Raw genomic sequence first — 13,916 nt, forward strand, 5'->3', positions numbered from 1 at the left:
AAAAGTATCAGGAAGTCCTTTTTGGGAAAACCCAGTGTACAAAAACCAGCCACCAAAGGTTGAAATTACTGAAAGACCAAAGAAGGAAACGAGTCAAAAATTGTGCAGGATTATGCAGGGTGGATTTATTAGGGACAGACTCATGGGGCAGCAGCAAGATAGGTGGAACCCCACCACCACAAGGCAGGGGGAAGAGGTTTAAATGGTAACTAAACAAAGTGGGCTGGGTTTTTTCAAAATGTTAATACCATTGGTAAGAAATAAGGTGCAAGGGATACAGCTAAAGCTAAAGCACCTACCTGCCAAGGTCCCAAGTTCAATCCATGGTGTCGCAAAAAAAAAAGTCCAAGCTATGAGTACCGGCAACACCTGTAATGCTACCCTGGAAACTGAAACAGAAGGATAACAAGGTCAAGCCCTGCCTAGACAACTTAACAACTTAGAATGACCCTGTCTCAAAAGTGAGCTAGGGCCGGGGAGATGGCTCAGTAGAATAAGCGCTTGCCTGTCAAGCACAGGGGCCTGAGTTCAATCCCCGGTTCCGCCAAAAAAAAAAAAAAAAGAGCTAGTTCCAGAGGGACCTTGCCAAACTGCATGGGGAGATGAGAAGCACACGTTTGGCAGCCATACCCAGGGGCTGAGGAGACATGAAATACAGCACCCATGCTGCGGAGAATTAGCAGATGAGTTGGCCAGTCTCAGGATATTGCTTCTTCCAGGGCACTGAAAGCCTCAACCCAGTCAACCAGAGTATTGAACAGTCTCATAGGATTGCCAGAAACTGACCAGAAGAGCTCAGAAATCAGCTGGAACACAAGAGCAGTGCCTTCATTACTTTTCTCTGACTGCTGAGACAAAATACCTGTCACCCAGAATTAAAGATTTCTTTAGCTCATTGTCACAGTCCATAATCAGTTGGCTCCTAGGCAGGGTGGCAAGACAGAAGGCTAGCAGTTCAAGGCAGTGAAAGTCAACAAAAGCAGTAAGGGCCAGCGAGATAGCTCAGTGGACTAAGCACCTGCTTAGGCAAGCACAGTGGCTGGGGTTTGATCCCTGGCGCCACATGCCACATTGGCCCCACTCCACGGCCCACTGAGCTGGCTGCTGAGACCAGGAATGGTGGTGCATTCCTGTAATCCCAGTGCTGGACAGGCTGAAAACAGGAGGATCACTATGACTCTGAGCTGTTAGACCCTGTACCAAATACATAAAAAGTAAGTTAATAAAAAATAAACTTAAGCAGAGCTAAAGGGGGGAAGAGCAAGCTGCCTTTCCTCATATTATGTATAGGCCCTGCATCCTGAGGATGTTCCTTTACACCCACACCATCTCTGCCCTCTTACACAAGCTCAGGACGTTTACAAAATGAGGACCCTGGGCCGGGGAGATGGCTTAGTGGAATAAAGCACTTCCCTGGCAAGCACAAGGGCCTGAGTTCAATCCCTGGTTCCGCAAAAAAAAAAAAATGACCCTGAGCCCCTGCTGACTAGCTGAGTTAGCCTTCTAACCTTGTCAAAATGACACAAGTTGAAAGTCTCCAGTTCAAAAAAGGGACAAGTTACTGCTTTCTATCAGCATCTTATTGGAGCTAGACATCCTGGGAGGCTTGGTTTATTGCTAATTCTTTCACAAACATTAACCTTTATATGTAAAGGGCTTCTTGGACCAGAACCTTGACCCTGTGGAGGAATAGTGTTAGGTGGAATAAGCATGTTGCTGCTGTGGGCTGACAGTTCTAGGATGCACTGTGTGGGAAGAGGGGGGCTAGACAACCACATAAATGTGAAGGAAGAATAACAATACCAGTATGATATACCAAAGCAATAAATGTTACAATTTCTTTTTTAAAAAATACAGTTAGGGGCCAGAGAGATGGCTCAGTACAATAAGTGCTTCCCTGGCAAGTGCAAGGGTCTGAGTTCAATCCTCAGTTCTGCAAAAAAATAAATAAATAAAAGTTTTTTTAAAAATAAGAGTTGGGGTGGAGCCAGGGAGATGGCTCAGTAGGATAAGCACTTGACTGGCAAATGCAAGGATCTGAGTTCAATCCCCGGTTCCGCAAAAAAAAATAAAAAATAAAAAATAAAATAAATAAATAAAAATAGAGTTGGGGGTGTAACTTAGTGCAGAGGCCCTAGATTTAACCCCACTATCACCAAAAACAAAAAAGTTGTCAGGACATCACTCCTAGTGACTCAGACTGTCATAGGATGGAAGACAGGACCCCGTCATGGGGCCCCAGGTGTGTGTGCACTTTGTAAATTTTTATATCAAGACCACAAACTACTGCATAGGACCACTCCAGGAAGAGGAGCTGGCATTTGAAGTCTGCTAGATCTGGGTTCAGCTCATCTCCTGACTCTCTTGGCATGCTCTGTACTTGTGATGGGTGTGTGTGTGTGTGTGTGTTGGGGGGTTCTTGTTCAACGTGATTGTCTGCTGTAAGCCCAGTCATGAGGAAATCCTCACAACAGAGCCTGTTGGGGAATTTTGTCTGCTGGTGACACATGCTTGGTGGCACTGTTCCGTGCAACTAAGAACTTATCCTCACCAGCTCCATACTGACTGGGAGGATCATTTTTTTAATTGGAAAGGTTTTAATTTGGGTATTTTGTTTTGTTGGGGATTTTGTGAAGGGCAGCTGGTTGTTTTGAGACAGTCTTGCTATGCAGTTTAGGTGGACCTCAAACTGTGTACCTCAGGGCCAGCAAAATAGCTCAGCAAACGAAGTGCCTGCTTAGGCAAATGCAGGGACTGCACAACATGCTGTACTGGCCCCACTCCCAAGTGGCTCATGCCTGTAATCCCAGTGCTGGGGAGGGTGAAAACAGGATTACTACAAGTCCCAGCCATGTAGTGAGACCCTGTGCCAAATACATAAAAAAGAAAGCCCCAGGGGGCTGGAGAGATAGCCTAGTAGAATAAGGGCTTGCCTGGCAAGCACAAGGACCTGAGTTCAATCTCCAGTTCCATAAAAAAAAAAAAAAAACACCTTTTTTTTTTTTTTTGCAGAACCAGGGATTGAATTCAGGCCCTTGGGCTTGCCAGGGAAGCGATTATTCCACTGAGCCATCTCCCCGGCCCTATTTGCTGCTTTTCCTGCAGTTTGCAACTCAAAACCAAGAAGAAAACAAACCCCTCACTGAGCCCAAGCAACACTGGGCACTGGCTGGAAGTGCATTTACCACGGTTTCTGTACTATCCTTTTGATAGCAGAAACACAGGCTCTGGTGGGCAAAGTACCATATTTTTTTTTTTTTTTTTCTGCCCTGGTTGATCCTTGCCTTCTGAGAAGACAAGTCACTGCTTTACCGAAGTCATCAGAACTGTCAGTCGCCTGGTAAAGGACCAGAGCTCTTGTGGGCTGGTTTTGCTGAAGGACTTAGGTATTAGGATGCTCAGGCCCTATACGGGGCACACCCAGTTCACCCTGGCAGGCTGACAGGCTCTTTCTTGTATTGTCTCGTATTCAGTGGGAGTAAATTTAGCAGTAGCTAATCCTGCAAAGGGCCAGGACCCAGTCAGCCCAGCCACAGGAGCCTGCAAAGGACCCTAACAAAATACTCATTTGCTGCCTGTTCTCTGTTTGGAAACTGAAGTCCATGAACCTTGACTAGGTGATATACTTAACATTTTGCAAACCAGCCGACCATGGTGGCACATACCTGTAATACAGCACTCTGGGAGGCTGAGGCAGGAGGATCACCAAAAACCTTGTCTCAAAGAGCTGGGGATTGTACCTTAGTATTCCCTACATTCAACTCCCAGTGCCCCCCCCCCACACACAATTTGCTCCTTTTAACTCATCCTCGTCTCCCCACTGCACTCGAAGCAAATGACTTCCACACAGCAGTCCATATCAGACCGTACAATGGCCTAGTCTTAGTTGTTTTTTTGAGACAAGGTTTTACTAGGTAGTTCAGGCTGGCCTGACTTGTGATTAGCCTTCCAAGCGGCTGGATTTCAGGCACAGGCCACCATGCCCAGGTGAGGGGATCTAAGAGCTCACAGCCTGGTATGGGGCTCAGTAATACAGTGCATGCCCAGCATGGGTGTAGCCCTGGCTTCCAATTCCAGGCACAACAAAATGAACGGAGCTGACTTCTGCAGAGCTGCCTCCTGTCAGCCCCTTCCTAGAACGACTGTGTGAGCCAGGGGGCTCACCTGGCAACTGGGAGGGCCCTGCCACATGGAGCTTGGTGCCATGTAACAAGCCCAACCCAGGACAGCTGTCCTTATGCCAGGCAGGAGCCCAGAACTGCCACCCAGCTGGTCTCCACAGTTGCCCAGGAAGGTCTGCACTCCTGTCATACAGAAAGAGGACCGAGACACAGGCCCTGTACCCAGCTGCTCCTTGCCACCCCTCCATGACTAGTAACTCTGCTCAGAGTTCCTCACACATCAAGATCTAAGTGCAGCTCCCAAACCACATGGCTACAGCAATCTGGCCAAGCTAGTTTCTCATCGCTGTCCTGTGTCCCACACAGTCCTGTACTCAGTTCTGCTCAGGAACACCATGGGACCACAGGAACTGGATGGGATGGTGTGTATCTAGGGGCAGGACAGCCCTCTGCACAGGTGGTCCAAAGTCCTCTCCAGGTCTCAACTGTCATTGGTGGGGCAGAAGTGGACCCAACCTTGCTCCTGGGGATCCCAAGATGACCTGGCTGCACAGCTGCTCAGCCTCACTTGTGGGGCCATCGGAAGAGACAGGCCGGGAGGTGGAAAAACAGCTGAAGACTTGTGGTCCTGCTAAAGAGCTCTGGCACACACCAGGGAGCTCAGCTGCTTGGTTTCTGGGAAAGAAATATAACTAAAAGTATTGGCTCTTGTTGCTGATGAGACTTCACACCAAGATGCTCTTAATGCTCTCACTTCATACAACTGACCTGTTTCACACGGCATGTTTGTATCCACTTAAATGTGGACTTTGAAGTCTGGAGTTTACAGGCATCTATCACCACACCTGGTTTTTGTTTTGTTTTTTCAGACAGGTCTTGCTACATAGTTCAGGCAAGTCTTAAACTTGTGGCAATCCTCTCGCCTCTGCCTCCCAAGTGCTGAGATTACAGACATACATTACCATGCTTGGCCCTAAGCAGTACTTTTTAAAATAAATCCTACCAGGGCCAGGGAAATAGCTCAGTAGAATAAGTGCTTGCCTGGCAAGCGCAAGGGCCTGAGTTCAATCCCCGGTACTGCCAAAAAATAAATATACAAACCCTACCATTTTCAAGTTGATCCCAATTCCTCCAGGCCAAGCCACAGGACTTAGGTCCAAAGAGCAGCCTGTGAGTGCCGGGATGCCCTCCCTGCAAGTCACACACATAAGCAGAGTTTTTCCTTTTATTTCTCTTCACATTCAAGGCATAGCTTTGTTTCAGCAGAAGGGATACTGGGACAGGCAGTACCCCTAATAGGAAAACTGTTCCTCCTCCAGCCCCTTCTACTTCAGACAGCCTCAGAGCAGGAGTAAGGACACTCACTGAACAGTTCATTGTGGCACTCTGCAGAGGTAGGAGGCTAACCCCACAGCCCAAGCCTCCAGGAGTCTCTTCAGCGGGCCCAGAGCAGCAACCAGCCCTGAGGAAAGGGCTCTCCCTGGGGCCTCTGCAGCCTGAAAAGAAAACTCACCCACTAGAAGAAAAGGGGCCTTCCCTGAGGTATTAGGTGGGCAGCAGTTCAAACAGAGCTTCTGCTCCAGAGCTGCAAAATTCAAACACACAGAAGACCTCAGGAAAATGTCAACCTTCTTTCCAGGTCTCAGGTGACAGCAGCCACCAAGGATGGAACAAAGGTATATTTAAAAGATCAGGCACTTTGTGCCTCCAGCGTGCCTCAAGCTGGTACCCAAAGAAAGCAGTAAATTGTCCTCTTAGCAGAAAAATGGAGTGGCCTTTATCTGGCCTGGGATAGCAAAAGCCATGTTCTCAGCGGATTCATTGCTGGTGATGAACTGAGCCCAAGTCCCGGGCTGGCAGCAGACTGAGTAGCTGGTGCTCCAAGCTGCAGGGGGCAGACCAGCCGCACTCAAGTGACAGCAACCCGAGCTCTCCAAGTACAGCCCTCACATGTGCTCCTCCCCATGGACTAAGGCCAGGTACCCTCTTTTGTTCTGGCTACAAGCAACCAAAAACCCACTCTGCAACTCCCTGTGGGGTGGGTGGATACCCCTTGCCAGCATCAGGAAACATGCTGGCCACCAGGATCCCACCCACCTAAAGCAGCCCCTCAGGTGCCTGGAGACCACTATATAGTGCATAACCCATGTCATCAATCTCTTCTTCCTGCAAGTCACCCAAGAGGTTCACATTGGAGTCAAAGTAGCAGGGCAGGCTGGCCTGCTCCAAGCTGCCAATGAGCAACTCCAGGGCCTGTAGAAAGCGCTCTCCCAAGGCCTCTTCAGTCCAGTCCACCTCATCCTCCCCCAGATGCAGCACCACCTGGGTCAGATGGCCTCGGCCCAGGCGCCCCAGGGATGGGTGGCGATGGCAGACACCACATAGAAGCAGCAGCAGTCTCCGGCGAGTGCCAGCATCATGGTCATCAAGGGCCTGTAGTCTAGCAGCCTCCACTGGATACAAATCCTGAAGCCACAGGTTCCCTGCCAGTCCCTCCAGGGGCCAGGCCAGAAGAAGACGGTTGTCCTTGTTGGCCCCAGTGACTGCTATGAGTAGGATCATGGTGAGTTCCAGGCGCTCATGCTGTACCTCCAGCAGCAACTCCTCCGAGGCCATGCTAGGCCTAATCAGACACCCAAGCAGGCCACCAATGGCCGGCCAGTTGACTGAGGCACTCAGGGCTTTTCGGAGCAGCTCAAGCAGGATTCGAGGGGAGAGGTAACCCCCAACCAGGAAGCGGTCCCAGGGGCTGCTCCCACGTGGGTGGAACTCAAGCTGAGTTCTGCGCACGGCCCAGCAGCGCGGGTCCTGGGCCACAGTGTCCATTCCAGGCACCAGATTCCACAGCCCTGGCTCTAGCACCAGTGGTGCCAAGAGGCGCACATGCTCCGTGGTCCCAGCCTGTAGCCCCTCGTACAGCGGTCCTCCAGGCACGAGCGCCCCAAAGGGCAGTTCTGAGAATTTGTTCCTCAAGTAGGCCTGCAGCTCCAGGGCAATGTCACAAGCCAGCTGTTTGGCCAAAGCTACATTAGCTGTTGGGATAACCACATGGTCTCGCTCGAATGCCAGCAGCCTCTCCTGGAACGTCAGACACAATGGTACTGGGGAGATGAGCTGAGGTACTATCTGAGGTTCTGTGTTTGCAGGTCCCTCTGCAGAAAGAGCGGGCCAAGGGAATGTGACAGAGTGCTCCACAAGTTAAGAGGTTGATTACTAGCTGAGTAATAGCTCTAGTCCTTGTTCCTCACCTGAAATGGCCATTGCCAAAGCACTGAGTCCAGGTCCTCAGGACAGTGAGTACTTGATGACAAAATCTCACTGGCTCAGAGTCCCAACATAATGACCCTTTAGCTTAAACAGCTTCATGCAGAGTGGGGAAGTCCTCTTGCCCCTTTCCACTAGCACAGCCTACATTACCCTTCCCAAACATGGACCATCCCACCCACATAAAAAGGGAAGGGGTGCTGCTCACCTGGACCAGAGGGTGAGGGGGTCAGGGGCGATATGGGCTGACTGAGGGTAGCAGGTGGGGGCCGGGGCTGTTGAGGTGATGTGGCCTTGAGCAGACTGAGTTCTTTCCAGCTGTCTCCCTTGGCATCATCTTCATCCTGAGGGCTAGTGGCCCTGTCGATAAACTGCAGGCAAAGTGACACAAATCAGTCCATCTGATGCCTGAGCACCCATGGCAAAGCAAACCTAAAGGCTGGGGTGGATCCACTGGCAGCCTTAGGAAATCCCACCACCCATCCTGGGGCCCATCGACAGGACTCAGCCCTATCCTTCTATTCTAGAAGCCTCAGGCAGGCTCCACCCAGCCTGGCCTTACCCGCTTCACAGCCAGGGTGGCAATGCCCAGCACAGCAGCCCCACCCACGCCTAGCACCAGACGGGCATTGGCTAAGAGGAAGTCCACAGCGCTGCTCAGGCCTTCCTCACCACGCTGCTTTCCCCGCTTCTGGGAGAACTCGGCCATGGTCTGCCTGCAAGAGAGGCAAGAGAGTAGGGCAAGTGAGGTTGAGGGTGGGGGTAGCCAGGCTGGCAAGGGGCTGGTACGGGCAGGTGCTCAAGTATAACTGAGGGCCTTAGTTGGCTTCCTGAATATTTCTCATAAGAAAGGGAGCAAAGGATTTTTTTTTCCAGGTGAGATTGAGGGAACTGTGAAGTCCTCTCCCTGAAACCTGTAAACAACCCACCTGTTGTTTACAAAAAGGCCCAGAAGGGCCCTGAGCCTGTGCTCCTCAGAGAAGGGGGCATTATTTCAAGACCTGTACAAGACCTCTGCTGTCACCAGATTAATCCGTGAGATGGATCTTATCATCATCTCCCCTACTTTACAGAGACTGAAGCTGCCACACCACAAAGTAAATGGTAAAGTCTCAGACCACTGACTATAAAGCTTCCAGACTCACCCATCCCCAGACAGTCTCTCAGGAGCAACCCAAACCCAGAGAAGACATTCAAATTGGAGTCCCAGATAGCCTGGTGGGCGTGGGGTGGAGCTACCAGATCTTTGGTAGGGACCACAGTAAAGCTTAGTTACCTCCCAAATCTTTTTTTTTTTCCTTTTTTTTTCCGGAACTGAGGATTGAACTCAGGCCCTTGTGCTTGCCAGAGAAGCGCTTATTGTACTGAGCCATCTCCCTGGCCCCCTATTTTGAGAGAAAAATTATCAGAGGCAAAACTATTAAATCGGAGGACAGGCTGAGTGAGATGACCCAGGCTGCTTCTAGAGGTTCAGAGCCTCTTGCAATGGCTAAGAGCAAGCCAAGGCTACAGGCCCCACCATCAGGGTAGCCAGTAGGCACCCCTAAACATGTAGTCCAGAGGCTTCCTATGGCCACTGGACAGAGGGCTTTCTGGGCCTCTTGGGCCTGGGACAGAGCTAGAGGTGGAGAGAAGTGTTCTCATTGCTGGAAGCCCAAGCGACAGAGATGAGGCGAGAGCCTGAAGTCAGGGCCAAACCCACCTGTAAAAGGGCCTTGGTAGCAATGAGGAAGACTCTGAGAGAGTAGTTCTTAAATGTGTGACTGGGTGGGCCCAGGCACCTGGAAAGTGGAGGCAGAAATCTCCCAGGGCCCACTCCACCAAACCACAAGGTCACAGCCTGCTGGGACACCAAGGGCTTCTGCCCTCCCCGCTGGGCTCTGGGTATCTTGAACTCAGTTGCCAAATGACAAGATGCCTGGAGTAGCTGAAGCCTGAGGCTGTGTGACTAAGCCCTGACACCTGTCTGAAGGGGCAAACTAAAAATAAGATGTAGCTCGGATGCCTTCCAGGTCATAGGCCAGCCAGTTGACCCACCGCAGCCCCAAAGCCAGTTTCTGCTTCCTCATCCGTGGCACGGGGACCAACACTGAGGATGCTCTCGGCGAAACCAGGAAACCATTTTGTAAACCGTAAAGCGCTTTTAATTCCAGCACCTGTCTAGAGTGGACTCTAGAGGACCCTAAGGGGGTCGCTTAGGCCCCAGTCCGTAGCCTTCCAATCTTTGGAAGGTGGAGAAGGCACGGGTGTTTAAAAATAACCTGCAAGGGCCTGAGTTCAATTCCCGGTTCCGCCAAAAAATAAAAAATAAAAATAACCTGACTCTACACAACCGGTCCCTGGATACTGCCTGTCCTTCCCCTCCGCGGCCAAACCCACCTGCCCTGAACCAAAGCTGAGCAGGCCGCGCAGCAGCCCATAGACCAGCCTGTTATAACAGCATTCACGGAGAGGTCACCGCCGCCCTGGGAGCCAAGGGCAGTACCCCAAACTGAAAGGACCAGGATAGATTTCAAGTCGGGCTTTGGGACCCAAGGATCTCCCCTCCCAAAGCGGCTAACCACGGGCCACGCCCCCGAATGTGTCCTGGCCGCGGACCACGCCCGGGGCTGAGTGACCTGGGGGCCGCCTCACCGGCCTCTGGGCAATACCTCCGTCCCGGCGTCAGCGAACCGACCGGGGAACGCTCTGGTCCGCCAGGACTTGGGCCTCTGACCGTCCTGGAAGTAGAACGTACAGAACCTAGGAACAGAACGCCGAGGCCAGAGGGCGGCCGCTGGCCCTGCAGGCACGCAGACAAGCAGACCGTCGCCCCAATCGGAGCGCTCCGCTCCCGCAGACACGTTCCAAAACACGGCCCGGCACAGCCAATGACGGGGAGCCCACGCCCTCTCGCCGTCCGGCGCGTTCCCTCCGGGGCGGAACTCGCCGAAGCAGTCTGCACTTAAAGGTGCAAGGCCGCATTCCGAGCCCACGGTGGGGCGGGGTGCGTGCCATTATTCCGGAACCCGTGTGACTAGCGTGTGCTTGTAACGGGAGCTTCTGTCTGCAGAGGTTGTCTGCGCCCACGTTCCTTCCAGGGGCCAAGCAGACAGACTGCTCTTGGCCCAAAGGCCCGCATTCTGTCTCGGGTCACCTCTGCGAGAGTCCCTGCTGGCTATTACCTGCTGGCCCGGCTCAGCCTCTGTCACCCAGTGCTCGCGACTTGTATGAACCATTAACGTCTAGAACTCAAGTTTTTCTGTTCTATAAAACGGAGCACTAGACACTTACACCCACGCCGGCAAAGGGTGGCTGTGCACGTCATGGCGAAAGCCGCGAAGAGACCTAAGACGAAACTCCTAACGATGCTGGACGCCTCTTTTCGAAAACATGAGGCAAATCAATCAATCAATCAATCGCGGAGAAGCCTACCGGACGCCTCTCTTCGAGAACATGAGGCAAATCAATCAATCCATCAATAGCGGAGAAGCCTAGACACTTAAGTACGAATAATAATACATTAGCCTGCCGCCTAGCGCCTGCTGAGTGCTGGAAAGTACGCGCGCTGTTGCTCTTCCGCTTCTGACAACGGTAGGAAGCACCACACGCAGAAGCAGGGAGGCTGGGGCAGAAGACCCAGAAGTCGCGCCAACTCAGGTCTGTCTTACACAGGCAGAGACTGCCGGGGCTGAATCCAGAATCTTTGCCAGGGTCACGACCAACTTCTGTAGCAGCCCAATGGACAGTGCCTGGACCTACAGGGCCATCACCCTCTTCCGCGGACGCTGCGACTGAGGCTGTGGGCACCTGCAGCTCCAGCACTGTGGCGCCCACACCCCGGGGGCCTCTCCAGTGCCGAGCCGGCGGGACTTTGAGGCCTAGAGAGGCGGAAGGCTTCCGAGGCTCCGGGCGCGGGCGGGTTAAGGGGCGGGGCCGGGGCCGCCCAGCCCGCCGCTCCCGAGCCGCCTCCCGCCCCGCCCGCCCGCCGGCCAGGCCGCGAGAGCGGCGCCGCCATGGAGGCTACCGGGGTGTTGCCGTTCGTGCGTGGCGTGGACCTCAGCGGCAACGACTTCAAGGTGAGCTGAGCCGGGCAGCAAGGGTGAGCGGGGCCTCCCGCTGCGAGGGGCCGGGCCGCGCGCTGCTTCCTGTCCCGCGGCCGAGACTGTGCGGGGAGGGTGGGGCTCGCAGCCTGCCTCCGGGCTCGGAACCCACCCGAGGCCTGGGCTCGGCGTCTCGCGGGACCGGCTGGTGCCCCGACCCTACGTCCCTGTTCTTATGGGGCGGTTCCCTGCCCGGGACCGGCGCTCCTGTGCTCCCACCCCTCCGAGGTCACACGCCCGAACCAGCCCTGATGACTCAGGCGGGCCCGGCGGCCCAGGCTGCCCGGGGCGGGTCTGGAGCGTCTCCTCCCTGCGCTGTCGCCACCCCGCCTTCGCGTCCCCCTTCACTCCCCGTGACCTGTGTGGTCTTGGGCGAGTCACTTCCCCTCTCCGAACCTGGGTTTTCTCATCCGGTGAAAGCTTTGAAAATAGACCGTTTGGATGCCTGGAATGTAGTGAGATCTGTTGCTATGGAGTGTAAGGCAGATGTATAAGGTCTTGGGTGACAGTTGTCTGTGCAGCTGCTAGACTGATAGATTTAGGGACAAGGAACCCAGCCCTTGCCCAAGTCAGTTGATGGGAAAAGGGAGGTAGTTCTAGGGAGTAATAAAGTGGGTCAACTCAGGGCCAGCAGACAAGGGAAGGGGAGCTGGCCCAGAAAGCCAAGGACTCAGCGGGTTACAGGTGACCAGTGCGCTTAGATGTCTGTCTGGGGCTGGAGAGAAGGTGAGCTTTTCTACTTTACCAGCATTTGTATGCACCTTTGATTTCAGGCACAGGCAACCACACTGTATTCTCTCTGATGCCCCACCCCCACCCCCGTCTTTATCTGGGGTCTCCCTGTATCTTTTCTGGACCAGGAAAGTCTGAGTCACCAGAAGGGAATGTGGCTCTAAGGGCAGGGACAAAACCAAAGGCACTGAAAGTACATGCTGCCTCAGACTAGATTCATGCCACAGCACCCACAACGCCCGTGGTCATGTGGGGGCTTTGGCATATGCAGAGTGAGCAAGTGAATGAATGGATGGGTGAATGGCTGAATGCATGAGGTGATGTCTGTATGGGGTGGGGCCCTGGGCCTTTAACACAGTAGTAGTTTAGGCCTTGTCAGGAATGACTGACATGCTGGTGGTGCCCCTGAGGGACAGTCACTGGGATCTCAGGTGGCCCAATCAGGAATGGGCAAAGTTGGGGCCCGGGAGAGGGCTCAGTGGAATAAGCGCTTCCCTGGCAAGTGCAAGGGCCTGAGTTCAATCCTTGGTTCCGGGAAAAAAAAAAAAGGAATGGGCAAAGCTGAACACAAAGTGGGTGCTAGGATTCATGTTAAATAAGCCAGTTTTATTCTGGCCTTCCTGGGGCTCAGAGACCATTAGCAGAGAAAAACCTTAGGTCAACATGTTGTCACATGGAAGTTTTTAATAACCCCATTTTATGGATGAAGAAATTGAGACAGAGTGACCAAGTGACTTGTCCAAGGTCTCAGAGCTGGTGAGTTGGCTGTTTTTCCAAAAGAAAACTGCCACAGGTGGGGGGGAGAAGGGGAACAGGAGGCACCCTTCACTCAAATGAGCCTCACCCTGACATCCCCCCCCAGGGTGGCTACTTCCCTGAGAATGTCAAGGCCATGACCAGCCTGCGATGGCTAAAGTTGAACCGTACAGGCCTCTGCTACCTGCCTGAAGAGCTGGCTGCCCTGCAGAAACTGGTAAGGGGCTTTGGGCAGTCAGGGAGGGTATGGATGGGGCTAGACTTAGGTAGGTATGGCCTACAGGGAAGGCGAAGTACATAGAAGAAGAACAGCTGTGAGTAAAGCCGGTGGAGGCAAAGTGAACACTCCATCCTGGGAGGTGTGCAGGAGGAGCTGGGTGTGCAAGGGAGGGAGGCTGCAGAAGTGTTTCAGGCTGATGGACCCTTCTAGATAGTGCAAAGCTCCAGGGCAGACAGGGACTCTAGACACCCCACCTACCCTCTGCTCTGCTCTGAGCCTCTGCTCCCCTGTCCTGGCCTAGGAGCACTTGTCTGTGAGCCACAACAACCTGACCACACTTCATGGAGAGCTGTCCAGTCTGCCTTCTCTTCGGGTAAGTGCTGGCCTGGAGGCCTCCAGGCTTGGGGACCTGAGGTCAGAGCTGGAGCCTCAGGTTGGGCCAGTGTCTCTGCCACCTCCAAGTCTGGTTCAGGTGCCAGGTATGACAGAGAGGCTCCCTGTTAATTAGGAAGATACAGTTATGTCCTGTGTAAAGAAATCCATGTGGATCAGAGAATTCCATGGGGGAGTGGTAAAATAATCCCATTCCTACCACCATTTTGAGAGCCTGTTTAGATGTACTAGCAGGTGAGCACAGCTATTCCTATACCATTGACTGAGATAAGATCCTGCTCTATCATTTTTCTCTTGCTTTTCTCTCTCTCTCTCTCTCTCTCTCTCTCTCTCTCTCTCTCTCTCTCT

At 53.0% G+C, this 13,916-nt stretch overlaps 2 protein-coding genes across 6 annotated transcripts in view; one reads left to right on the forward strand and one right to left on the reverse strand.

Moving 5' to 3' along the window:
• Positions 1-5,332: 5,332 nt before the first annotated feature.
• On the reverse strand, positions 5,333-11,234 carry Mief2 (mitochondrial elongation factor 2). Of its 4 annotated transcripts, none has more exons than XM_004640287.3 (4): positions 11,175-11,234; positions 7,948-8,101; positions 7,594-7,756; positions 5,333-7,273 (listed from the first exon to the last, which is right to left on the reverse strand). In XM_004640287.3, exons 2-4 carry the CDS (start codon positions 8,092-8,094, stop codon positions 6,219-6,221), a joined length of 1,365 nt encoding a protein of 454 aa, XP_004640344.1. In that variant the 5' UTR covers positions 8,095-8,101; positions 11,175-11,234; the 3' UTR covers positions 5,333-6,218. The 4 variants fall into 4 exon arrangements, with proteins under 4 accessions (XP_004640344.1, XP_023555966.1, XP_023555963.1 ...); XM_023700198.1 differs by lacking the exon at positions 11,175-11,234 and adding an exon at positions 10,037-10,313; XM_023700195.1 differs by lacking the exon at positions 11,175-11,234 and adding an exon at positions 9,765-9,948.
• Positions 11,235-11,259: 25 nt separating this feature from the next.
• The window catches only part of Flii (FLII, actin remodeling protein), a 15,091-nt gene continuing 12,434 nt past the window's right edge, over positions 11,260-13,916 (forward strand). The window contains exons 1-3 of one of the 2 annotated variants that reach the window (XM_004640288.3): positions 11,260-11,443; positions 13,062-13,172; positions 13,477-13,548. In XM_004640288.3, coding sequence (XP_004640345.1) covers positions 11,381-11,443; positions 13,062-13,172; positions 13,477-13,548 — 246 coding nt within the window. In that variant the 5' untranslated portion in view covers positions 11,260-11,380. The remainder of the gene's footprint in view (positions 11,444-13,061; positions 13,173-13,476; positions 13,549-13,916) is intronic. The other variant, XM_004640289.3, reaches the window with a different exon arrangement.

The sequence above is a fragment of the Octodon degus genome, unplaced genomic scaffold, assembly GCF_000260255.1.
Source record: "Octodon degus isolate 3935 unplaced genomic scaffold, OctDeg1.0 scaffold00122, whole genome shotgun sequence".
Lineage (NCBI taxonomy): Eukaryota > Metazoa > Chordata > Mammalia > Rodentia > Octodontidae > Octodon > Octodon degus.

Coding starts and splice junctions, on each gene's coding strand:
- Mief2 (XM_023700195.1), bottom strand. CDS start 9,805: ATGGGCTGCTGCGCGGCCTGCTCAGCTTTGGTTCAGGGCAG. Junction 8,102..9,764: donor TCAGCTTTGGTTCAGGGCAG/GTGGGTTTGGCC, acceptor CCTCTCTTGCAG/GCAGACCATGGCCGAGTTCT. Junction 7,757..7,947: donor CCACCCTGGCTGTGAAGCGG/GTAAGGCCAGGC, acceptor CTTTGCCTGCAG/TTTATCGACAGGGCCACTAG.